We start from the raw sequence: 26474 nt of genomic DNA, 5'->3' as shown, positions 1-26474 counted from the left end.
GTTTTTCCGCTCGGTCTGGCTGAATGTAGCCCCGGTAAATACGACACTACACGTTTGCCAATAGTACTGCACATGGGCTAATCGTCAGTTTTACAGTGTGTGGCAGTAGTAAAATGGTATTAATTTTTTTAACTTCGCGGAAAATCGTAATTTGCGTTTCACAATGGGAATTCCGTTAATTCCGTCTGTTTCCCGCAATCGCGGAAAATCACTGGAACTGTACTAGTAATACTTTGTATTATTAATGTTATTGATTTGTATGGCTTCAATGTTGCATAATGGGAACTGTTTTAAATATATTGGTTTAACCTAAAAATTATATTCATGACATTGTTGAAAATCGGCAACAGTCGGTTGATGATGCATTCAGGTTTGAAATGCATATATGTGGAATTATTTCTTGTAAGAAATGTATGTTTGCTTATACTTAAGTATAAACTACTCACAGGTTAATAAGGTGGAAAAAAGTTTTAGGTTTGTTGAATTTGATATTCTTGACAATAATATATTTACATAGCAAGATTTACCTGGTGTGTGATTTGTTTGATATATAGAGGATACTCCCCAATGTCTTGATATACGAGTCTGACATACAAGGCTTGCCAAGGATTTTTATACTTTGATCAATGAGTGCTGATAAATTATATCATAAAATACACGGGGGTATTCTTTTTATCATCCATTATCATTCTTTTCATTTGCAACAATTGTAAACAATGTCAGTAATGTGGGTTGAATGTCGCTATATTTGGCAGCGGTAGACACGTTAACTAACAGAATGACAGTGACGTGGCATCACTATTGATAGGTTTACTGCTGAAACAAACAATGACGTAACAAAAAGAAGCAGGAGATATTGCAAATTATAGTGTCAGCGATATCTCCTACAAATCCTTTAATGGATGATAAATGCATTACCATCATTGATGCACAGTCCGTTTTGGATCCAATGTTCAATTCCATTGAGCACGTAAAGTTCCCTTAGAGAAATATTTTTCTTGAAATAAATACTGTGCAATTCATATTTTCTTGTGAAGTTGAGTATTGAGTTGAATATATAGGAAATCTTGCCTTCCATTTACATCTGTGTGTTACAGCTATGATGAACATCTTCCATTATTCGCAGTTTCCACCAGAGAGGAAACTCATTCCTCGAAGACGGCAATAATCTTCCTTGGATGTCTGAGCTGTCAACATGCTATATGCTAATATTTCTATATCATAGTATTTCTGTGACTGTTAATGCATAATGTGCACCAGTTTCTTACGCTAGTGTGCAGGGGTGTCTAGACTATGGCATTTAAAATTTGTAGATGGGTTCAAGCATGCTCCAAAAAATATTTAAAAAAAGAAATTTACTAGGTTTCAAACGCCCCCCCTCCCTCTGTACACGTGCCTGCCTCGATATGACATAGTTTGGGTAGTTATTATACATAGATAAATGTGTTAACAAATTGTATTCATAAACTTGTGAGTGCAGGCTGGGCATTATTAGTCCCATATTGGTCTTAACTGGAGGCGACTATAGGTTTCTTCTCTGTCCTGTCTGTCTGTTCATCTGTCTGTCCCACATATAGTTTTTTGGATATATTTTTTTTCACAATGCTTGAGATATTATTGAGTTGACATTTGTATATAGCTGTATCAAGTACTGTTATAAAGTTTGACTTTTATGGCGATTTACCCATTTTTGACAGTTGTGGCCCTTATTTATGTAGTGGACACCAAAGTATGTTAAAATTATATCAAGTTGTTGTTAATTGGGTGTTTGAATTATTAAATTGTTTGGCATTTTTTAAATGCAGATCTTGGCCCCTCATTGGCATTTTTATAAGAGTATCATTTTAGGTGGTAGCTATGATGAACATCTTCCATTATTTGCAGTTTCCACCAGAGAGGAAACTCGTTCCTCGAAGACGGTTATAACCTTCCTTGGATGTCTGAGCTACCAACATGAGATATATTAATCTTGCTAAAGATTCTTTTATTGGTTAAATGCAACTAAATTATGGACATAGTTTGTGTCTGTATGTTTGATAGCCAGATATTTAATTAGGATGGCCTCACTTTACTACTACAATTTGTAAATATGCTAGTCCTTGAAAGTGATAACCATGTGAAATCATTGAATTCCTTTTATGTATGACATCTGTTGCTTTAAATGTTAAGATGATTTAGTAACAACAAAAATCATCATACTTAAGTGTATATCATCTGCCTTTTCAAGAAATCCATTATAAATCTAATTCTGAGGCATAATTCACAAATGGGGAACTAAAGGATGATGCGATGTTGAGTTTTGTGAACTAGGCCTCACATTTTCACAGAGTTTGCAAAATGAATGTTGGTTTTACAGTACCACAAAACACTTAACAAGTTGATGTCTATTCACTTTCTTTTAAAAAAATTAGGTGTTGTTGTAATTGATGACCAACCTGAAGTGACCATAGATGATCCAACCTTTTTGTTTGAGAACAATGATGGTTTCCAGGAGGTTACATCAAAGAAAAGTTTGAAAAACAAACAAAAACAACAAGAAGCTGAACACGCAAAAAGGACAACAGACCAAAAGAAGAGAGATCCTTCATCAAAAGTAAAAAAACATTATATTGATTTTTTTAAAATGTAAAATCAAAAGTATAAAAAATTATATTGATTTTTTTTAATGTAATTTCTTTGGCATGTACATTGTAAAAAAAATAATATATTCAGGTACTGCAGATAAACACTATAGTGTCATTTACATTATTAAGAAATGATATGGGTTGGTGAAAAGTAAATGTATGCAGAACATTTGTCTCTACTCAAGTAAACAGTCGCATCATTTTTAATAGCAAGGATATTGAGGTCTTTTGACTTTTTTTTTACATGGATGTAAATGGTAGCTATGATGAGCAGTTTTTTTTCGCAATTTTCATCAGAGTGGAAACTTGTTCCTCGGAGATAGAAAAACTTCCTTGGCTGTCTGAGCTACCAGCTTGCTGTATATTACTGTTTTTAATAGTATGTCTGTTGCTCCAATGTTGTCACATACATCGTTCAAAATTTATATTGTTTCAGTGCACATTCAGGCATCAATGTACATCGAGACTGCTCGATAGGTTACCAGGTTACCACTTAAAAAGAAAGTCAAATGATATTTCGTTCTACACAGAATCAAATTCAAATATACTACTCAAAAGAATTTAAGGGTCAGACGATATTTTCGACATTATTTTCTGAATGTCAATTATATTAGCTAGACCATAATGTCACGCATGGTATTGTTCCATTTTGACGAAAGTGGGTCTAAGCAACCCATAAATGAATTAAAATCCACTGTCATTGACACTGTCGACTAGTTCTAATGGCGAAAACATGCTTACATTTGCACGTAAATTAGGGCGAAAGTGAAAGGTCTGCTAAGTGCCCATAACTTGCTTTTTCACAAAGCGCTTCATTTGCATGCTTTGCACGTGTATTCCATGTTCCCAATGCTGAATTTCCGTATAATTGGAGCTTGCGTTAGTGTATGGTGCACACTCCAAATTCGACAATGGTACGACGTCAACTGACTATCGAAGATCGAGGAAGGGCTATTGCTTGGCTTCAGGATGGCAATACGCAAAGAAATGTTGCTCTGATACTCTGGTGTCAGAGTGTTGTTGGCGACTGTGGCAACGGTACCAAGCAACGAATTCTGTTCGAAATCGTCGACGTTCGGGAAGACCCCGAAGCACTACAAATAGAGAGGACCGCTACATCACCAATATGGCTCTACGTCAACGCACAACCACTGCACGCCGATTACGTGACAATCTGCAGACTGCGACTGGAACTCGAGTGTCTGATCAAACCATACGCAATCGTCTGAGAGCCAATAATCTACGCTGCCATCGCCAGGCTGTTCGACCACCACTCCTACCACGTCACAGAACGGCCAGACGTCACTGGTGCACACTTCATCTGCGGTGGCAACGTGTTCAGTGGGGTCGAGTGATGTTCACTGATGAGTCCAGGTTTAGTCTCCAGTTCAACGACGGTCGGGTTCGTGTCTACAGACGTCCTGGGGAGCGCTTCGCTGACGTTAACGTTAGACAACGTCACCGGTTCGGTGGTGGCAGTGTCATGGTGTGGGGCGGCATCTCTATCCACCACAGGACCCCCTCTATGTGGTGGATGGCAATCTGAATGGAATCCGCTATCTGAATGAGATTATCCGGCCGTTGGTTCTCCCAGGCCTTCAGCAGATTGGCGGCGGGGCAGTTCTGCAGGATGACAATGCCAGACCCCATCGCGACAGGGTGGTAATGGACTTTTTCAGACAACAAGGTATCGCCAGGATGGATTGGCCAGCATATTCGCCTGACTTTGCCCCAACAGAGCACGCCTGGGACGAATTAGGTAGGAGAGTTCGGGATAACCATGCCCCTCCGGTCAACCTTCATGATCTGGGTCAACTTCTTATGGCAGAGTGGCAGGCCATTCCCCAAGAGTTCTTCAGACGTCTGATCAGCAGCATGAGGCAACGATGTGTCGAGTGTATTCGCACCAGGGGTGGATTCACACACTATTAAACGAATGTTCTAATGTGTAAAATCCATGTTTGACAACCTTCAACTTTGACAGCATGTCATGTGACTTGTATACAGTGACGTTTATTTGTGGTTTTTTGTAAATATGGAACAATAAATTAAATTTTTGGTGTAGTTTACATCATCAATCTAATACACTCTGAAACTTATTTGGTTATAAATTTTTGACCCTTAAATTCTTTTGAGTAGTATATATATACCATATAGTTTAACAAGCCTGTATTTTGTTATAACTTGTACCTGGTTTACTACACACTGTTCATTGCAATTCCTGTACATTATTGATAATTTAAGTGTATTAAGCTTTTCAGTACGTTGTTGGACAAGATGTAAGAGAGCAGCAGATTAACGTGCATTGCAATAAAATTTAATTTTATTTGAAACTTCATATGATTTCCGCCTAACACTTCAGCAGAGTGATTTGGCTCATGACAAAGACTGCATGTATAGATTATATATAATTTATTTAATTTATGTATTTTTATATGAAATGTTTGTGTATACTTTAAATTATGTATCAATTTGTAATTTTTAAAAACAAATTACAGGTTGTGGTAAAACCTAAAGGACTGTCTGGTAAGCCTGCTTCGTCTCGGTACAGCAAACAGAACAAGCTGCCACCGCGGCTTGCAAAACAAAAGGAACAGCGAGAAAAAGGGAAGGAAACGACCCGTGATATTATGCCGAAAATCGAGCAGTGGGATAATGATCTGGCTAACAACATACCTGCTATGGTGTCTTCTGAAGTGGAATCTGCCAAAAGTAATTGATTCTTCCAATCATGTTAATGTAGAGCTGAAATGATACCAATGTTTTGTTCAAATGTTTAAAAAAACTAAAGAAAATTTGATTTTCTTAAATGTTTACCGCATGAAAATTTTCGACAGGTTTTGTGACTGCAGACTGTTTTAAAAACAATAACTTACAGTAGTACTCGACTGATGTAAATGTTCAATATTTCATATATTTGTATATTTACAATAATATTAAAGTACTCTACATTATTTTTGAAAAACAATATAAAGTTGTTTTTAAAAATGGATTTAATTTTGGTTTTAATATAGTCTAGGTTTAGGGAACACACCATCATTTGTGTGTCGTAACTTGCTGCAGCAGCTTAACATAGTCCGGTTTAGGAAATAGTTCCTTATAAAAAGAATACTACATAATTCTGATATGCTTTTTGAAATCTTTATTTGATGATTACACGTAGGTTGACCTCTGTAGTATTTAAACAATCCATTCGTTTGAAGTAACTTGTTACATGTACGGTAGTCGAGCATAGGGGCCATTAATTGAAAAACTTTGTGGTCGACCCATGTTGATTTTTTTTTTACATGCTACATGTCAATTGAGTGCACTCCCTGAAAGTAGTAGTGACATGACCCTCTTGACAGTGTTGTATTTTTCATAGAATATATTCTGACAGAGAAATTATATTGAACTGCATGGAGTAATTAATGGTGACGTGTAACCGTTGATAGCTTGTAGGCTTGATTACCATCTCTAAATGTTTTTGTTTTTTTACTGTGACTTGAGGTCTATGATACTGGGTATTGAGGTCTATGATACATGCTTGCCTGCTATTTAGTAACGGCAAATTTCATCAGACTTAGATAACTACCACTATTTCAGATATGCCAAGACGTCATTAAATTTGCTTTCCAAGAAGTAAGTGTTCTAGTAATATGGTATGACAGATACTTTTGTTTTCTCCAACTGAATGAAAATGTTAAAAATAATTATTATTTCTTGTTTAGATATACCAGTGATGCCAGCGCCAGGAATTCACGTAGCACCTGCCTCAAAAATGCAGATGGCTACTGCTCAAATGGTCCCAATGTCGATGACTCCGGCGCCCATCCCGACAGTCAGTGCCTGGTCAAAACCCATCAGCTTCGCCATCACCGTGGGGGCTGGTCCGAACCAGACGGCAATGGAGCCAAAGTTTGACAAGGGAGATCAGCACGACAGTGGCATTGATGTAAGTGACCAGCCTAATTCTGCTGCCTCATCCACCCGGAGCTCCCCAAGTGCTGAAAACAAGCTTAAGGATGATGTTAAGGTATAGCATTAAGCTGTCCGAAAAGCAGCTTGATCGGCTTGCAGTTGTCGTGATTTCGTCTTATGTTACTTTGTGAAACTAGACACTTATTTAATCCTTTTTTAATTGCATGCCGTGGAGACCTGAAGCTCTTTTGTCAAATTGAGCAATATGAAGAGAGAGACAAAAAAAAACAATTCTTGCATACCACTGCCGATCAATGTAGTAGTTCAGACAAGTTTGGATTCGGTTCTCTGATGCATCCTTAGCACAAAGTATTTTAGCTGTTGTGTCGAATTTCTTTAAAGTGTAATGTGAGGAGAAAATGCTTACATTATGCGTGAAAATAACGTGTAATTATTGGTAAGTATAGTTGCTACATGATGCTGTCTAATGCAAGATAGGTTTATACGATTATGGTAGTCTTAAATGCGTGAATCTAAGCTTGCTCCACCCCTTGCATCTTGTGCTTTTGTGTGTTTTTATGTTGCTGTACACTGTATTGGCTCCCGTTTAAACTTGAAATTTGTCACACTGGCCACAGAATATTAATCTAAAGCAATAATAAAAGATGTACGTTATGAAGTGTAGGTTGCGAAGCAGACCTCGAGGTGAGAAAATGGTAGGGGAATGATTAACTACTCCCATAACTTAGATTGTGGGGAGTCGTTTTATTACCATATTTCCGTTGTATATTGAGCATTTATTTTTAATCCTTAAATACTAATGGAAAAAAAAAAATGCTAAAATCACTGGGAACTGGTCTTGGGGAAGTGATGGGGAGTCGGGAGTGATAACAATCCTATTAAACTGCGAGATCTGAAGACCTATCCTGCTAAAAAGTTTAGGCTTGTTTGCCATATTCACTTTTTTTTTTTTGAATAAATATTTACGGTGATTTTTATTTTATAATTTGCCAGCTTTCTTTATGGATGGTACAATGAGCTACACCTGTTATAAAGACAGACTTAAGATTATCTGCCCTTTCACTCTTTCACCTTTAAAAACCAAGAATGGTTTGAGCTGTCAAAACTGTTTCAATAATGATTTGCATAGCATTTTCATCATAGTTTAGTTTTTCATGTATTTTGGACTTGGATGTGTCACTCGTGGCTGCGTGTCAATTTTACCACAGTAAAGAGACTGCTTGATCCACTGAAGTATTTATGTACCCTTGATATAGTAGGATGGTAGCAGAGAATGGAACTAAGAAATAACACTGGTTTGTTGTAAGAAAATGATATTGTAGTGTAGTGCATATAATATATTTTGTTTGTTTTGCACGGCAAGTATATATACCTTTTTGTTTGGCTGATAAATCACTGCAATGTGTTCATATTCCTACACAATATGTATTCACTATATATCCAGATTTTATCTGACATTTTCTTGCACACTTGTTGGTTAGAACATCACTTGCTGATTAAAAGACATGTGTTATCGATTTCAGCATGACTGGCTGCTCCTATGCTCCTATGAAAAAAGCACTTGTAATCAAAATCAAGAACTCTGTGATGTTTAAGTTAACCTGAAGTTAATTACTCTGATGCATATGTTAGCTACAGGTGCTAGGGTTGTAAATGGGTTTTAGAAGGATGTGTTTTGAAACCATTTGTTGTCAGATAAATGGTATCTAACATCCACTCATGTCTCTATTTACTGCTATGTTCTTGGATGGTTTGTAATGTTTCATTTTAAAATCAAATGTGTTTTGTTTGCCGACACCACTAGAGCACATTAAGTGATTAATTTTTGGCTATTTGGTCTTCAGTGGAAACAGCTGAACATTTTCATCATCAGCAAGTCATATTTTATATGCACTTCGCCACAGACAGAATAGAATAGCACATACCATAGCCTTTGATAACCAGTCATCGGAACAGGAAACTTATTATTTTTTTTATTATTTCTTTTATTTTTTATTACAAGTTTGGTAACTTCGTTTTTCTTTTTGAAAATTTATGATATTGGTTGTGAGATCATCTTAATATAAATTTCAATTCAAGATCATTGAATAAGCCCAAAAATCTTAGAAAAGTAAATTACCTTGTCAAACCTTTAGCAAGAATTCCACTAGTAACTCAAAATGACTAGTTTTTTTTTCTAGGGCTGCAATGTTACAATGTAGTACATATATTTGCATTCCAGGAAGTTTCAAAATATAAGATGGCCTCTAGTGCAAAGTTACAAGAAAAACAAAGGTACCAAGGTCTTATTTTCAGAACAAAATTGAAATGTCAAGTGACCTGTGACTAGTGGAAATGCTTTGGATGAAGATTCTAGTTAATCAGATACAGATGTAACTTTAAAAAAAATTGTGTCTTTTATCTTTTTAGGCTGAAAAATTGCTGGAAGACAAAATCAGCAATGAGGTGCAAGAAAATTTTGAAGCCCCGAAACCTCAAAGACAGCCCAAAGTACAGGTATGGACAACTTATCCATAGTTCATTCGTTTAACATGTGAATAGCTTTTAATGTGTTCTACTTAAAAAGTAGAGGTGTGGACAATTCATTCTTTAATTATAAGAAATAAATAATTGCTAATCACGTTTGCATGGAACATTTTGTTTTCAAAATGAATGATATTTCTAGTCAACTGAAAATTGATTACCAACTACTGTTTTAAAATTGTGTCACAATCTCTGAAATTTGCGTAACGAATTGCAAAGAAAATATTGAACAAAATGTTCCCTGCCTTGGCTATAGTATTGTAAAACATAATAATTAGCACAAATTTGTGGTGGAAAAAAATCCGAATTGTTACTAAAAGTGCCAAAAATATATATCTGAGTGTGATAATTGGAAGGCTAGTTGAATTTGAGAAGGGCCATTAAGATCTGGCGACCGTGGTTTTCATGTTAATTTTCAACCCTGTGTCTGTATTGTAGTGAATTAAAGCTGTTTGTTTTTCAATGGTTTGTCCCAAGATTGAAATCAAATATAAACAAATATTGTTATTTACGGAAATAAAAATTATAATTGACAATAAATGTTAGAATAAAAATCATTTTGAGGTTTAAAAAAAAAAAATATAACCACTAAGTAGGGTCATCCTCATTAATATTACTAAATGACCACTTTGAGAGTCGGTCCAGTTCACAATATAGTTAAATTTTTACTAATAAGAAAAGTAAACATATCCATGTTTATGCACAATCTAGCCAAGAGAAAAATCCATGTAGGAATTTTAGATGTGCATGGTAATGAACATGCATCTGCAGTAATGACACCAAATGCTACGTGTGCCAGGACAGCACTGTAAATGAAGTGTTGGCAACACCAATAATTGTTTGTATTTCATAAATAATGACAAATGTAGTAAATAAATGTGGTATTTTTTATTTATTTTTAGGAAATGAAAATATTTCAGCATAATAATATATTAATAGTTTATTTCCAGGTACTTTATTTTGTATTTAGTTGTATTGTTTATTAATGAAATGTTTGTTTGCAATGATGTTTTTATATATATCTGTCAATCCAATGAAGTACACTGATTATTCTATTTTAAGTCTGAGCAAACATTTATTTCTAAATATGATCATTAAGTTTGGTTATTTGAACAGTTGGTTGTTTAAATATGTTCAGGAAGTTGTCGGTGTGTTATAGGGAATTAAAGCTCAGTTAATTTTTCAGTGGTTAATCCCAAGATGGAAATCAAATATAAGCAAGGAAGGAAATGTTTTTAACAACGCACTCAACACATTTTATTTACGGTTATATGGCGTCGGAAAATATAACAAATATTGTTATGTACGTAATTAACAATTATTAGAACTGACAATTGTCTAAAAAATAAAAAAAAAAAAATCCAATGTGTTTTTTAAAAATTTAACTATGAAGTAGGTCATCCTCCTCAATATTAATAAATGACGACCAGTCTGTAAAGACCTTCCTTACAATTTATTTTAACTAATCGCTAAATAGAACTCCTTTATATTTTTTAAAATTCTTTTCCCCATTTCAAAATGGAAATTACAGAAAAAGGCAAACAAAATGAAAGTTGTAAAACCTTCCTTGACAGTCTGTCCAGTTCACAATATAGTTACTTGCATCTATGTATGCACAATCTAGCCAAGAGAAAAATCATGTAGGAATTTTAGATGTGCATGATAATGAACATGCATCTGCAGTAATAACAAAACAAATAACATAAATAATGACAAATGTAGCACATTAACAAAAATGGCTTTGTTCTTCGTTTTTTTTTGTTATTTAAAAATTGACACTATTTTGGCATAATTATTAATAAAGTTTATTAATGAAATGTATGTTTGCAATGATGTTTTTATATATAATCTGTCAATCCAATGAAATACACTGATTATTCTATTTTAAGTCTGAGCAAACATTTATTTCTAAATATATTACCATCAAGTTTGATTGTTTAAACAAGTGTTTAAGTATTAATACATTAAACTCTTAAAATATTTTTTAGACAAACTGCCAACAAAGAAAATGATTCCCAAAATATGATGTAATATGTGTTCAGACTTGTGTGATAGTCAGTTACCACAGTAACATTTTTAATGAAAAAAAATAATAAAACAATTGTGTGACGACAGTGTAGAATTCATTGGCTACAAAAATAAGGCTATTGGCGATCTATAAATAATGAGTTCTCTGGGTCAGATTTACTGAGCTGAATCAGAGACCATGGAAATAGTTTTGGATACGGGGTGTGTGTGACTACATTTATGCTCAATTTTAAAATGTTTATTTACTACAGACGTAAAATAAATTGTATAGTACTTTAAATTATGCACTGCTTATTTGGTGAAAAACAAATTTACTATGTATTTCAGTTTGAATGCCAAGTGTGCTGATATACCGGGCAGCACTGTAAATGAAGCGTTTAACACCAATAATTGTTTGTATTATATAAATAATGACAAATGTAGCACATTAAAGGAGACCGGACACCGAACCATATATACGGCGTAATGACTTGTTTGCCGTCATAAACCACAACACGCAACTACCGCGCTCCCCTTATTGACCGTGCCAATCTTGGTTGGGGATTTTTTTTTCGCCCATCTCCGACGTTTGCCGGAAACTGTCGACAGTTGATGAGCTAGACCCGTGATGTCATCGATGAGAGGAAAACTGAAGAAACTACCAAGCAGCATGAACGAACTTAGCGATTCGAGTGACGAAGAATTGTGTCCAGCTTGTGCTAATGACATCAAACCGTATCAGTTTGAACCACTTACCAGAGACTTTGTCCCTAATCCTGGAAATGTTGTCTTAGACGAAAATTCGGATGAATCAACTGCCAACAAAGACGAGGAAGCCACACAGTCATAGACAGCATACAAGCATTAAAAAAAAAAAAATTATGACATTTTTAATGTAAACTGAAGCAAATGGACCTAATTAGAAGAAAAGCACACAAAATGTAATAATATTTCATCATAACTCTTGTTCAGCATAGATGTAAATATGACACATCAGTGGATATTCCAGAGGCCAATTTCGCAAATTTGCAAAAAGCATCCCCTCCTCACCAAAGCAAGATATAATAATTTAACAAAAAACTTTGTTCTCTTCACTAGTTGCCCTCCAAGTTTTAATGTGTTTGGTTAAACCGTGTACTTTTAATTATTAAGAAAATGTGTTACCAGTCTGCCGAAACTGTCCACAGCCGGCAATCTAATTTAAATTAGCTCCACTATTACATGTGGATCTAACCGCAGCCAGTTGGAGCTCATGTCCACCAATCAAAACCTTACTTGCAGAATCATGCCATTGATTTAAAAATAATTTGAAAACATTCCGAATTATCCTGAGGGTATACGACATGTTTCATGTGAATTACAAATGCCTTAAAACATGTTTTATTTTATAAAATAAATAATTTTTAATGTAAAATTGAAGACTGATAACCCCTCCCGTACGTATTGGTATGGTTCGCTGTACTGCGGCCACTAAAATAATCGCCCCATATTTTTAGAATTTGTATGCTCCCAAATAACGTTATAAAAGGCGAAGTGTGATTGGTCAATATTTAAATTATTATTTACAGACGAAATGTTACCTGGACATTGGTGACTATGCAGTGTTGTTAACAATCTGATTAAAATTTATTCTACGGTACTGGTCTAAATACGGCATTCGTAATTCATATGAAACATATCGTATACCCTCAGAATAATTCGGAATATTTTCAAATTATTTTCAAATCACTGGCATGATTCTGCAAGTAAGGTTTTTATTGGTGGACATGAGCTCCAACTGGCAGCTGTTAGATCCACATGTAATAGTGGAGCTAATTTTAATTAGATTGCACAGCCGGGTACAGAAACACTTGAGCTTTTCTTTATCACATTCATTTTTGCCATTGTAACCAAAATCTGATGTAGAGTTTATACCCGGTCCGTCAGTGCGCGCCCCACCCCAAGTCGTTCTACGGGCCTGTAAAAACTAAATATATTCAAAGGAGTATATTGGGTGGTTATAGGTCTAGGTTTGAAATGGGTTTTTTATTGAACATTTTATTTCATGCACTTTAATAAATTTTAAACAGAAATTATGTTACTATAATCTATCGAAAAAATAAATCATCATATATATATATATATATATATATATATATACACACACATTAATTTCTGAGATTTTTTAGTACATACATGTAAGTTTACCCTCGGCACCCTCTGGCAGAAAACCAGGGTAGGTATTTAAATAATTATTTGGTGTAGAGTATTTTTAATAAGACATACAGAATTTATTGAAAAGTACAATTTGATTATGCTTTAATAATCGATATTAGCTTTAAAATTATTTAACCATCATTCCTTCTGGCCAGAGTACATATGTTGTTCCTGCCAAAGTGTTAGCATTTTAATTTTAATGACAATATACTGAACTGACGATAAACATTAACTAACGTAATGATTCACGTTTTGAAGGTGTTTTGTTATGAGGTTAACAAACCAACTAGATCAAGAGACATTAGTATGGAGTCGTTATGGGCTGTCGGCGAAAATTAATTTGGTAATTATGAGTAAATAAATGTGAAGTTTAAATATTCGTATGTGAACAAATTGCAATACCTTTATTTAATGTATATCTTAAGTACATACTTGTTTTAATTTTCACATTGTAAATGTACCATAACCTGCTGTATTTAGTTGGTGTAAAGCCCATTCAACGACAATAATGTGTCCATGTTTTAAAACAACTTTCGTGGGTTTTTTGGAAATCGAAACCATGATGTTGACCGTTTCTTGGGATGCATTGCTGTTACTGTTGCAGTTAACCATCATATAATTACGTCGACAGTATATAATAACACTAATTAACTTTTAAATTAAATTTCCGATAAACCTAGAGACAAAAAAAAAAAGACGACTAAAAGGCACAACCAAAGAATCAAAATCTTTGCTTGGTAACTCTCACGATGACGTATTGCCTCGCTTTCGTTCAGATCTATGCATAATCCTGCCCACTTCTGTTTTTACCCCAAACCTAAGACGCGCAGCTAACCGGTGCCTCGCGGCGAGCCGGGCGTTAGAGTAATGCGGTCTTTGACGCTAACTTAATCCATTACACACTACATGTCTTTTGGTGTCCGGTCTCCTTTAACTTTTTTTCTTTTTTTTTAGAAATGAAAGAATATTTTAGCATAACTATTAATAAAGTTTTATTTCCAACTATTTAATTTTGTATTTAGTTGTATTGTTTATTAATGAAATGTTTGTTTGCAATGATGTTTTTATATATATCTGTCAATCCAATGAAGTACACTGATTATTTTATTTTAAATCTGAGCAAACATTTATTTCTAAATATGATCATTAAGTTTGGTTGTTGAAACAAGTTAAGTGTTTAAGTATTAATACATTAAATGAACACTTAAATCATGCAGGTGAACCAGGGAGACAAAATTATATCCAAGGAAGGTCTGAGCAAGACTGAAGTTATAAAGACCATTAAAAAACCAGAACAAGTGAGAGAGAAACCAAATCCAATTCAGATGCCACCAAGTTTTAATGATCCTATTTTTGAAAAAGTAAGTGTTGCGATTTGTTAGTATCTTTATAACCGATAATGTAGTGGGAGGGAATATGTTAAAAATTTATTTCCTGGATTTAATTGCCAGCTACTTGTTAACCTCTTAATAACACATTTCTTTGTTGATATGTTTAAATTTCAAACGTCACCTCCTGATACATATATTTGAATCTTGTCAATCCAGTGTGTGTCCGAGTGAACATTTGTATTTGGTTAGAAAATGGAGTTGGAAAAATATGAACATTCTTTAGCTCACATGCAAAGTGTAATGAGAGTCAGTACAATTACTTTTTTTGTCAGAATAACTGGCTATCTGACAAGGATGTATTTTCTATTATGGTGTCATTGCATGTCCTGACTTAGTCCCAAGAATTAGACTGGATGTTTAGTTTATTTAGAAATGGTTGAACAAATTTGCAGTTGCCAGGTCATTTCGAAGGTTAGGGTTAATTTTCTCTGATTGCTTTTAACTCTTGAATCATTGGAATTACTTAAATCTCCCGTTCATGTGATTTGATTTACCTATTTACTGTTCACCAGTTAACATGTCAAGCCACCATGGCTTTTCCATTTAGTATCAATTTAAATGTTAAGTAATGAATTTTGATCATATGCAATATTGACTTGTTTACAGGTGGATCATGACCTAAAATTTGAGTTTGATGAAGCTTTGAATACGTACAACAGTGGCTCAATAGAATCCGAGAAAACCGAGATTATAGAGCCTTCTCAACCTGCAAACGTACAGACTGGGTCTAACTCGAACAATGACATCAACATCAGTTCTCCTACATCGCATGCCACTCAAGACCTGAACCAGAAGATTGCTTCTGTGAAAGCAGTGTGGGACAAACCGCATGTGTATGAATCAACGTAAGTAAATGGTTCTAAGTGACCTTAACTGTGTATCTGCAAGTGTGAATGCAGTTTAGGGTTATTATTTTTTTTTTTTTAATTCCAGATATAAATTTTGTGCTGTGATTGATAATTGACTATTTGCTCATCTTTGAAGATAATTTATTTAATTTATTCAATTTTGAAAACAATATCAAGATGGATTTCTTGACTTGACATAAACACTTTGTACTTTGCTCATCAACTAACATTTGACAATAAATCATTTTTAAAAAGCCTGGTGTTAGGGCTGTGTAGCCATAATTGTTATATAGCTAAAATGACAAAATAAGATTTTGTACACTTAAGTCGATCACATATTTCATGTTTCAAAATAAAATCATGTATTTTGATTGTTTCGTTAAAAGGCTCCCTCAGAATAACTTGGCCCTGATATAAATAAAATATGATACATATTGTGATACAGGGACCTATATTTAATTTATCGCAGTAAAAATTTTCTCATAATACCCATCCTTACTAAAGAGTGGATGACAAAGATTATCATGTAGCATTCTTGGGCAGTTGTCCTTGATAGAACAGTTGCAAAGTAAGTAGATTGTAAGCTGTATTTTATATTGCAGGTAATAATAAGTTAATTTGTAAATTGTAATATTTTCAAGTGTTGCTTAGTTTTTCAAAGACCTATTTTATATTTCAGAACAACTTCCCTCAACGGCACATCATTGACTACGACTAACAGCGAGTCTTCAACTGGAAACTCTACATTCTCTGCCTTCAACAGTGAAGTGAACAACGTCGTGTCGTCTCAGAACAACGGACTGGAGAGTGTGGGAATGAACGAGAACAACAACCACATATCGCCGGAGCCCACCTCGCTGTCAGCTCTGTCGCGGTCACTCGACTCGATTCCAGTCTTCGTTCCGGAGAACGTGGTGAGCATGAAGGTCATGATGGACAATGGGAAAATGTCCGTCTCGGAGCCAACCAATGTGTGCAAGGTAATGCTCTTGTATTGGGTTTTATAGGTGATGGGTAATGGCAAGTAGCTGCGTGGGACGATCTGAAGAACTCCATAGTTTTTGTTGGGCCCAGGGGAAGGATTTGGCTCTGTTGGTAGATTGCTTGCTGGAGGTGCTTGGGTTGTAAGATGCTTAATTCTGAGTAGACCCTTCTCTGAATGGTTTACATGACTGGTATATCAAAGGACATTACATGACATTACATATACAAATTCCATTACTGCTAATGGAAAAATATAGCAGGTTTCCTCCGAGACACTCAAAATTATGTTTGAGAGGATTAATAAATTAATGTGTTCTAGTGGTATCGTTAAACAAAACAAACTAACTTTGTTAGAGCTGTTCCAGAATCCCTCCAAAGGAAAGAAAGGGTGTGTTTTTTCTGAGAATCACCATGCTTAACCTTTAGACTACTGGATTAATTTTTAACAAAAACCACGTTGAGTGGGTACAAGTTTATAATTTTTACTCACATATATTCACTTAAATGTTTCATAAATACATGAAATAAAGTTCATATATGAATTGGTAAGTATTATTTTTGTGTCTTGTTTTGTAATTTTTATTATTTTAGATCGGCTAATGGTGATTAAAATTAGGCAAAAAATCGAAAAAGTTGCATTTACTTACGGGCATTTGTGGCCAGCTGTCCAGTATTTATGTCCATTATTCCCGATAACAGTGGTTTTCTGACCAGAATTTTTTTTTAAACCCGAACTATGATTCATATTGCAATATTTGGTAATTTTCGTTGTTGGTAAAATGATCAAATTTATTATCAAATTAGCTGTTACAATCAGCTATCGATCCCTGAAAATGACCGCGACGTGCCGCCATTGTTGTCAAGCGAAAATACTTGCTGAAAACCACTTTTTGAACTCAAAATGTCAAGGTATTTTCAATTGAAAAAATCAAAACAAAAACCACCATTTTGAAAAAAAATCTTTTTTCTTTAATTATATTTCTGTTTCTGGTGAGTGTCGTGTGCAAAACGGCAGGAAATATGAATTGGGGGATGCACTGTATACAGTGTACAGTATATCGACTGACGTGACGTCGGGCGAGATATCTCGCCTGCAGTAGTCAGAAGGTTAATTTTTGTCTAGTGGGATTGCTGCATACCAAGTTTAAATTTTGGAACAGCCCCAAGTTGGTTACTTTGTGACAGTCATTCCATATGTTTCGGCATGTTAGTTCAATCCCTAATATATTAAGTATGGTCATCCAGACAATAACATTGGCTCTATTTATGTCTGTTCATAGAGACTTAAAGTATGGCATTTGTAAGATAGAATTTTCATGGATAGCTGTGTGGGTTTGACATGTCATCTTGGATAATAGGTCAGTATTTACATGGATAGCTGTGTGGGTTTGACATGTCATCTTGGATAATAGGTCAGTGAATTTGTCAGTCTTCTATTCATTGGTGTATAACCTGTTGTATTGGTTAATGCACATATTTAGTTTTGGTCAATATTAATGTTTGCAATGATGTTATTGAAAATATGTTAATCCAGTGAATTACATCCGATTATTTCATTATAAAATTAGCAAACAAGGTTTTTGCTAGCTTTTTATTTTAAAATATTCAAGTCTGAACTGCCAATCGGACTTAAATTTTTAAATAATGCATTATTCTACTGTAGAGATCAGTCTAGTTCAAATTATTTTGATAGGCATAAGTCGTTTGAAGTATGTCAAGTTGAAACCTTGGTTGCCTTACAGGTTAAACCTCAACAGTTTCAGAGTCAAATGATTGGGTCAGGACAAGGTATGGGACTGAACCAGACTGTGGGTCCTAGCCAAACTGCAGCGATGCTATCTAACCTGCCGGCAGTACCTAGTCCTCCGATTGTAATGTCGAACCAGCCCTTCCAGACAATACAGCTTGGCTCGCAGCTGCTGCAACAGGAACCAAGGGTATGCAGCTTCTCTGCTTCTGTGTTGTAACAAAATTAAAACACGGGTTATAAATGTTAAAAGAATTATATATATATATTTTAATCTTTGTCATATAGGTTTGTAATTGTGAAATATTTTCATATCCTGTAAACGTGATTTATTCTGCATATTAAACATTGTAATTTGAAAATTGGATATAAAATTTTGTATTAGCTGGGTTTTCTTTCTGGAAAATGTAGTCTTTGAAAATGTTTGGAAAAGTTCTGTAAATTTACCAACAAATTCTTTTGTTTTGCAGCCCAACTATGGATTTAGTCTGTCCCAGCCGCAGGCCCAGATTGGTCAGCCAAATTTCACACAGCCCAGTTTGTTCTTGCCATCAACACCAACACAGCCAGATTTATTTCAATCACAGCTAACAGCTTTTCCGAGAAATCAACCGTACGGACAGACACCTCATCAGAACACTGTTATGGTTTCCTCCTCCAATTCCTCACTGATGTCAACATCAATAAAACCTCCGACACAGAATGCTTATGGTAAATTAATTTTTTGCAATGTTGACTGAATAGAATATAGTTTGGGACTAGTGTTCTCACTTAACACACAAAGGGACCTGTGACCCTTCCCATTTCCAACCAGTGTTCTTGGATCACTGGGATATTTATTCAAGCCTCTGAAAATTATAAAAAAGAGTTCTGTTTGCTTTGTGCAAGTACAAGTTTTGTGTAACCCATTTTAATTGGTTCATGCATTAAATTTAGGACATGCAAATGGTTGAAATAAGTTTACACAAAATGAAACTGGTTACCTGGAATTTTTTGTGTGTGTTACTAGATTACTGAAAAGATAATATAATAAAAAAAAGTACATTTCCTCACAGGTCAGTTGCAGAAAAACCTTGGTAACTTGGGCAACATGGGCAACATAGGCAACATAGGCAACATAGGTCCCAGCTCGCTGCAATTTGGACAGAGTCTGAGTAACTCGTCGCTGCAGCCGTCGCAGATGTTCATCCAGTACGACCCGAGTCAGATGTTCAGCACTAACCAGATCCTCGGGACGACCCAGTTGGGCAGCTCACAGCCAGCACAGAATGTCAACAGCTCACAGATACTGGGATCGCAGCTCATTCAATCCAGGTAATGGTGTCATTTCAGTCTTAAGATTTCCTACCAGTTCGAAGATTTAAACAATGTGAAAACCAGTTCTTGAGTATCATGTGGTAAGTTTTATATCTTGCCTAGTTAAATCCATATTTACATAATGTAAATGGTCTGATTTTGTGAAGAGTTTTTGAAGTTAAGATTGGAACAAATTTGGGATTGAAATATGTTTTAAGATGGATGGGGGGGGGGGGGGGGGGGGGGGGCTTTACTTTTCCAACTGTTCTGAGCACATAGTTTGAGAATATGAAAATCCTTTAAGGGAAGTTAAAATTGTATTGAGGTTGTATTTATGAACTCGAGTGATTGTTCAGATACTATAGAATTTCAGACAGTTGACTGTTATTGATGCATTACAAAGAAGGACAGCTTAACATGTTAATGCATTACTACGAAAGTTGTATGTTTACAACAACTGTTCAACAAATTAATGTCTCAGTTTCAGTATTATTTGTGTTTTTCAGAACGGCTGTGCAGCAAGTTCAACCCTCGTCGTCTTTTTATCAGCAATCTCAACCAACCATTCAACAGACTAGTTTTTTCACTCAACAACCAACTTCAGCACTGCAGGTAAAAAAAAAAAAAAAAAAAAAAAAAAAAAAAAAATTCCCTTATGTTTAAGAATCTGTTTAATTCTTTGTATGCACTATCCTGTCTGGTATAATGCATATAACAGATACTTTGCTGCTAGTACAAAAAGGCAGCAGCATGTTTCCTATCTTGTCTTAGTGTTCCATGTATGATGCCATATAGACATAAATTTTATAAAAATGTTGAGTGCATCGTTAAAGATTTTCATTAAAATGTGGCACCTGAGTTTCACTTGAATCATGTTCTCGTGACAAAGTGGCAAAATATCCATATATTAGACCACAAATGGCCTTAGTTTAAAATGTGCTGAGGTGTTACCAACCATATATTCCTTGCCTTTTCCTTGAAGCAAGTAAGCTCCTTGTTTGTTCTGATCAGTCATGTGTCCACCTGAGAATATGTTGGTTTTCACACCCAAAATGAATCAATTTTAAAAATGTCTTCCAAATTTGACAAGTGTTAAAAATGTTGGGATGACTGAACCACTTCGTAATAACTAACTACTTGATCTGAAATTGTGACTGAAGTAACTCCGTAAAGAGTTGTCCCCCTTGTTGTGTCACAAGTTGGAGCAGTTTGCATCATGGTTTACAACATGCCAAAGAATCATTTTAAATATTTGTGGATTGATAAAAAAAATTCAGTCAATTTTTTCGTTTAGTAAATTAATGAAATAAATAAATTTTTAATACAAATAAATTTGAACTTTTACACTAGGCCTTTATTTTAAGGTTTTGAATAAACGTGGAAGTAATTTTAACAATATTTTTAAATAGTTATAAACATGTGAATGTTCTAGTGGTGAATTTGTCAGTTTTGTTCTATTCAGGGTGCCTTGCAGCAAGCAACTCAACAGTTCTCACTACAGCCATTTGGCAACCAGCCTGGTGGCCTGAGTTTGACTCTGCAACCCAGCACACCAGGTCCTAGCCACGCACCAACACACCCGCAGTCGCTAAACCTTGCACCACAGCCACCACCTTCCAAAACTTCTCAGTTCAACCCGATCATGCAACAGCAGTCGCCACAGAGTACTCCGGTAAGAAAAACTAAATCTTCAGAAACTGATTTAAAAAATAAAATGTAATACTATTGTTTGTGAAAAAGTAGTAAAATGTTTATTAGAATGTAACTACTTGATTACTGGACGACTACTATCTTGTGACTACTGGATCAATTTTGGACAAAAACCACGTTGATTGGGTACCAATTTATAACTTGCTCAAATATTTTCACTTTTTTTTTTTTTTATAAATACATAAAATAATGACCATATGTGAATAGTCCAGTATTATTTTCGTGGGGTTTTCTAATTATGATATTTTAGATCAGTTAATGTTGATTCAAATAAGGCAAAAAAAAGCAATGAAGTTGCATTTACTTGTGCAGATTTATGGCCAAATGGCCAGTATTTATTACCAATATTTCGTGATTTTCATTGTTGATAAAACAGTCAAATTTATTATTAAATTAACTGTCACAATCGGCTATCAATTTCTGAAAATGACCGTTTCACCATTGTTGTCGAGCAAAAATACTTGCTGAAAACAACTTCAACTCAAAATTTCCAGGTATTTGTCTTGCAAAAACAAAAAACTGAAGTGGCCTTTATCAAGATGAGTCATGATACGTGTTCTATTATTATTTCTGTCAGTTCTGTGTGCAAACTGGTAGGAAATATCAATGAGAGAATTTACTTTATTACACACCCGTGTAAGATATTGATCATGTCGTAACAATCAATCAGTATCTAACTAGTGTAATATTGGCATGACGTAGATCGCTTGATGACCCAATTTGTAGAAAAATAATGTGTAGTAGGTTTCAATGTCTGCTTCTGCGTTGCGGCTTGTTTGCAGTTGGTTTGTAATAAATAAAATACTAAACTAGCTTGCCTATCATACCATTTTTATGAAACTCTTGAACAGTGTTTGTATGACTCGCTTTCGCTCGTCAGATACTAAAACTGTTTACTCATACTATGCGATATACAGTGTGACAGATTGCGTGATGTTGGTTGGGATATCTCGCCTGCAGTAGTCAAAAGGTTAATTGATTATTTGAGACTTTGTCATGACAGTGCAATTAGAATTCTAGGAATTTTTTTTTTTGAAAACAAAATTAAATTTTAAATTAAATCTATTTTAATAGGACCTAGTATTATTTTGTTTATTGTAGACTATTTACAGTACACCAATATTTTATCGCAGTTTTTGTCTATGGTTTTATTGCACTTGGTAGATTATCAGTACCATGAATTGCTTGTGGGAAAAATTATCCTAGTTTATGATAAAATTTAATTACATTCTACCATAAATTTGGTATTCTGCAATCGAAACATGATATATCGATTGAATGTTCACTGGAAAGAACAATTTTTTTTTTTTTTTAATTTTTAAATTATATTTATTTGATATTCTTTGCAGATGAAATCACCGCCCCAGAGTCTTACGCCTACAAACCTTGGGAGCAGTACATCACAGGCAACGAGTCCAAATTCAAAACACTTCAATGTGCAGATGCAGAATAGGAACAGTGGTCCCAGGTTTCCCGGAGTACAGCAGCAGTTCCCGGGCCCAAAGTTTAACACAACGTTTGTGGGACAAGCCTTGCAAACTGGAGGTGAATATGGCCCAAGTATTTTCACTCGTATCAATTTGTGGAAAGGTTTACTATTGGGGATATTCTACCAATACATATTTAGGAATATTCTACCAATAAAGCTGCTATATCATACTAATGTACTGATGTACCCACAACAGCTGTTAATTTTTTTTATTGAGGTTGGAAATGAATATGGTAGCTTTTTAATGAACTGCTTGTTTGCTTAAAACAGACCATTTGATTAATTTGTGTCCCCGATAAACTGAATATGATTTGTCAGTTTACAATTGCATGGTAGGAAAATACATGTATATGTATTGACAAACCTTGTTCGATGAATAATGATTTATCAGACACGTTAATCCAGGAATAAGTTTGGTGAAGAGCAATTCATAACAACTGGGTTAAGTAGGGTTTGTTTGTGTACTATATATATATATATATATATATATATATATATATATACTGAACAAAATCAGAAACTTCCGCTAACTTTGCTTGAACATAACTTGATGAAAACAAACCGGGGGAATAATTGTTATATATGCGTTTAAAGTGTGTTCCATGATGCATCGTTTGGTGCAAAAATCATGGCCATAGGTCAACAGAAATTCTCCAAGTGTGGTAGGGGTTAAAAAAAAAAAACCCGACCCACTTAATAACGGGTATGACCACTTCTTGAATTGACCACTGCAGTGCATCGCAGGCGCATAGAATTGACTAAAGTGTTGATTTCTGCCTGTGGAATATTGTTCCATTACTGAATGAGCGCTTGACGAAGTTCGTTGACGTTAGCTCGATGGGATTGAAATAAGGACTTTTAGCGAGCCAGTCATCAATGAAATCAATGTTATTTGTCCTAAGAAAATTTACAGTGTCTCTAGCTGTATGAGAGGTGGCATTATCATGCTGAAAAATCGAGATGTTGGCGTTGTTATGGAACAGAGGAATGACGTGATGAGCGAGAAGGTCATTCAAACAAATTGACCGAATGCTACAAGGGACATGTCGAACCATGCATGCACGTGCAAACTGAATTTCACGTTGTCGACGATTAACAGTGCAAAAATAATTGATAAAATTCATGAATCCGGATAATACAGCTCAAGGCTAATACTACCTATATAATTTCATTACACAATGAATTCTTTAAGACAACAAATACTATATGTACAAATCGGAAGTTTCTTTTTTCGTTCAGTATATATATGTTAAATCGTTTTTATTTTCAGCTCCATTGATGCGTCAACAGATGGTGGTAAGTAACATGCTGCGGCCTACTGGTCCTCCACCCCAAAGAAATCCATTTCCCAACCCTATCCAGCGACCAGCTGTGCAGGTGACGACCACTCGATCTCCGAGTGCACCACCGTTGTCGATGACGTCCTCGTTCAAGGCCCAGCAAGCAAAACAAAGGCAAGAAGCTGTGGCTCTGGCTCAGAATTTTTTGAACCCACAAGCAAAAGCGTCGAAGAATGGCAATGCCGAGACAACTACTGAAACTTCAAAACCATCAAATAGTACAAGTCCAAGTGATCTGAAATCGCCTGAAGATAAGCAGTTGGAGAAAAAATAACTTGATTGTGAAGCTTCCTGTAGTTTGTGTTGTAACTAACCTACATAGTTTTATTTATTGATGGCACACTTCAGGATGAATATTGATTTATTGTGAGAATTAGTGAACATTTTAAAAATGGACAGACATACTTTACAGAAGCCCCAAAGAATTGACAAGGCCAGGTTGTAGCTTAAATATTGTGCAACAGGAATGATATAAAACCTTAAAGTAAAATCCACAGCTTTGGTGTGGATTTTGAGCAATGGAATTGTGTGCATGTTCAGTGGATTGTGACCGCCCAAAAGAGAAAGCCCCTCTCCCCAGGAGAATACAGATTATATTGGGTCCTAAGGTGTACATCTAATGAAGAATTTACAAGGACCTTGGCAGCTGAACCTAAAGCAACAGCTCTTGCTTCATCTTGTTGCAGCATGGTGTACATGTTGTGCTAAAGAATTGTGATGGTGACTGGTTTTTTGACAGAAAGTTTTAAACCTTGTGAAATGAAGACTTGATAGATGGACACTAAGACAAGAGACGCATTGTATTTTCAATACATTTTGTCATAATGACCTATTGTTTCTTCAAAAATATTAGTGATTAATGACCGATTGGTAGAAATTGCATGAACCCTGGCACGGTCATAATGTTTTCCATAGATCCTGGCATCTTGATGGTAAGATGTCCAAATTACTCAACCTCCACGACATATGAAATGTTTTGCTATTACCAAGTGGTTGTAAATCTGTTGTTTTCTATGAGCGAGGTCTGAACCAAGCAGATTTGTGTTAAATGTTAGATTGCAAAGTGAAGAAAGTACTCTGAAACCCAATACTTTTCTTGGAAAGGTCTCTAGAGAAAAGTGTCCTTTTGTTTTGTTATAACGCAAGCGATGAAATGTGTGTTTAAGATAGAACAAAAAAAAAAAGTTTTGAGAAACTTAGTTCCTCCAGAATACCCCAGAGGTAAGGTGTTGCAATACCCCCAGGCAACATGGTTGTCTTTGTTCTTAAAAACAAATGGGGATGATGTGAAATGGTCGATAAAACCCAACTAGTGCCCCAGTTGGCGACCAGGTAGCATCTGAACTGTTTGTGTGTTAATTTTAGTAAATAAATAGATGTTCTTTAAAAATGGTTTTAAAATTTAATTTATCGTAATATGTTGAGCTTGTTCAGTTGAGCATGAGCGCATTTTTTGTGTGTTTGAAATGAGAGTTGTGTTTTGGCTCTTGTTCGTTCATTTTTTTTTCCAAAGGTGTCTGAGGTTATGTGAAGTTTTAAAAACAAATCAATGCTTGTATGTTTGAATTTACTTCTCAGAAGATTGGAAAGAAAATCTCAAGACCTGGAACTACCTTTATTTTGTCCAGGTAGTTTGATTTTTAATAGGAGTAAAACAAATTTGATATGTTTACATACCTTCAGATATATTCTGCTGCGAAGTTCAACTGTACGTAGCTCACAAAAAAAAAAATTAAAATGCTTGTACATTTTATATGCAGTGTGTGTGTTGTCTTTGAAAAGTATCTTTAACCATCACAAATACTTAATTTGTGTATTTTAAAGTTGCAGTCTCTAGAATATTTTTAATATATAAGCACATGGAATAGATCATCCAATTCACCAGGGGTGGGACATTGATTTATTAATCATGTTATTGAATGTCAAAAACAGTTACAGGAATCCCCCTATATATTTTTTATTGGCATAGTAGCAAGGGATATTTTATATGCATTAGTGCCACCACCCCACAGACAGGATAACACATACCACAGCCTTTGATATATATCGGTCATGATGTACTGGATGGAACTAAAATAGCCCACTGATATGGGGATCAATGCCAGATCGACCTTACATCGGGCAAGTTCTTTACCACTGTGCTCCGTTCCACCCTGATAAAGGAAGTACAGTAGGCACCTACTGTACTTCCAGTATTCAAAACTACAATATGTGCATTATATACAGAGAAAGCTAACACAATTTTAAAAAAAAAGAAGAGAGATGTGTTTTCAACACACGCAACTGATTTGCTAAACTAATTTGTTTCAAATCTGTTTGAAGGTGAGGAAATTGAAGCCAACTGAAGCCAACGACAATAATTTATTGTGGGTGAGGGAGACTTAAACATTGTAAATTA

General features: G+C 35.1%; 1 protein-coding gene and 1 non-coding gene across 6 annotated transcripts in view; both read left to right on the top strand.

Annotated features, from left to right (window-relative positions):
• Positions 1-25829, top strand: part of LOC121382710 (protein PRRC2C-like) — a 61005-nt gene extending 35176 nt beyond the window's left edge. For 2 of the 5 annotated variants that reach the window (XM_041512258.1, XM_041512254.1), the window contains 14 exons: positions 2412-2593; positions 5123-5336; positions 6335-6639; positions 8955-9041; positions 14489-14632; positions 15269-15507; positions 16190-16490; positions 18237-18431; positions 18712-18952; positions 19297-19555; positions 20044-20149; positions 21000-21209; positions 22597-22792; positions 24007-25829. In XM_041512258.1, the coding sequence (XP_041368192.1) occupies positions 2412-2593; positions 5123-5336; positions 6335-6639; positions 8955-9041; positions 14489-14632; positions 15269-15507; positions 16190-16490; positions 18237-18431; positions 18712-18952; positions 19297-19555; positions 20044-20149; positions 21000-21209; positions 22597-22792; positions 24007-24350 (3023 nt within the window). In that variant the 3' untranslated portion in view covers positions 24351-25829. The remainder of the gene's footprint in view (positions 1-2411; positions 2594-5122; positions 5337-6334; positions 6640-8954; positions 9042-14488; positions 14633-15268; positions 15508-16189; positions 16491-18236; positions 18432-18711; positions 18953-19296; positions 19556-20043; positions 20150-20999; positions 21210-22596; positions 22793-24006) is intronic. The other 3 variants (XM_041512257.1, XM_041512256.1, XM_041512255.1) reach the window with 3 other exon arrangements.
• On the top strand, positions 1853-1948 carry LOC121384836. Its single transcript, XR_005959453.1, has one exon. It is a non-coding gene; the product is annotated as a small nucleolar RNA SNORD14 (small nucleolar RNA).
• Positions 25830-26474: the final 645 nt, after the last annotated feature.

The sequence above is a fragment of the Gigantopelta aegis genome, chromosome 10 (assembly GCF_016097555.1).
Source record: "Gigantopelta aegis isolate Gae_Host chromosome 10, Gae_host_genome, whole genome shotgun sequence".
Taxonomy (NCBI): domain Eukaryota; kingdom Metazoa; phylum Mollusca; class Gastropoda; order Neomphalida; family Peltospiridae; genus Gigantopelta; species Gigantopelta aegis.
Note: the sequence above shows the minus strand (reverse complement) of the source record. Positions and strands in the feature narration are given on the sequence as shown.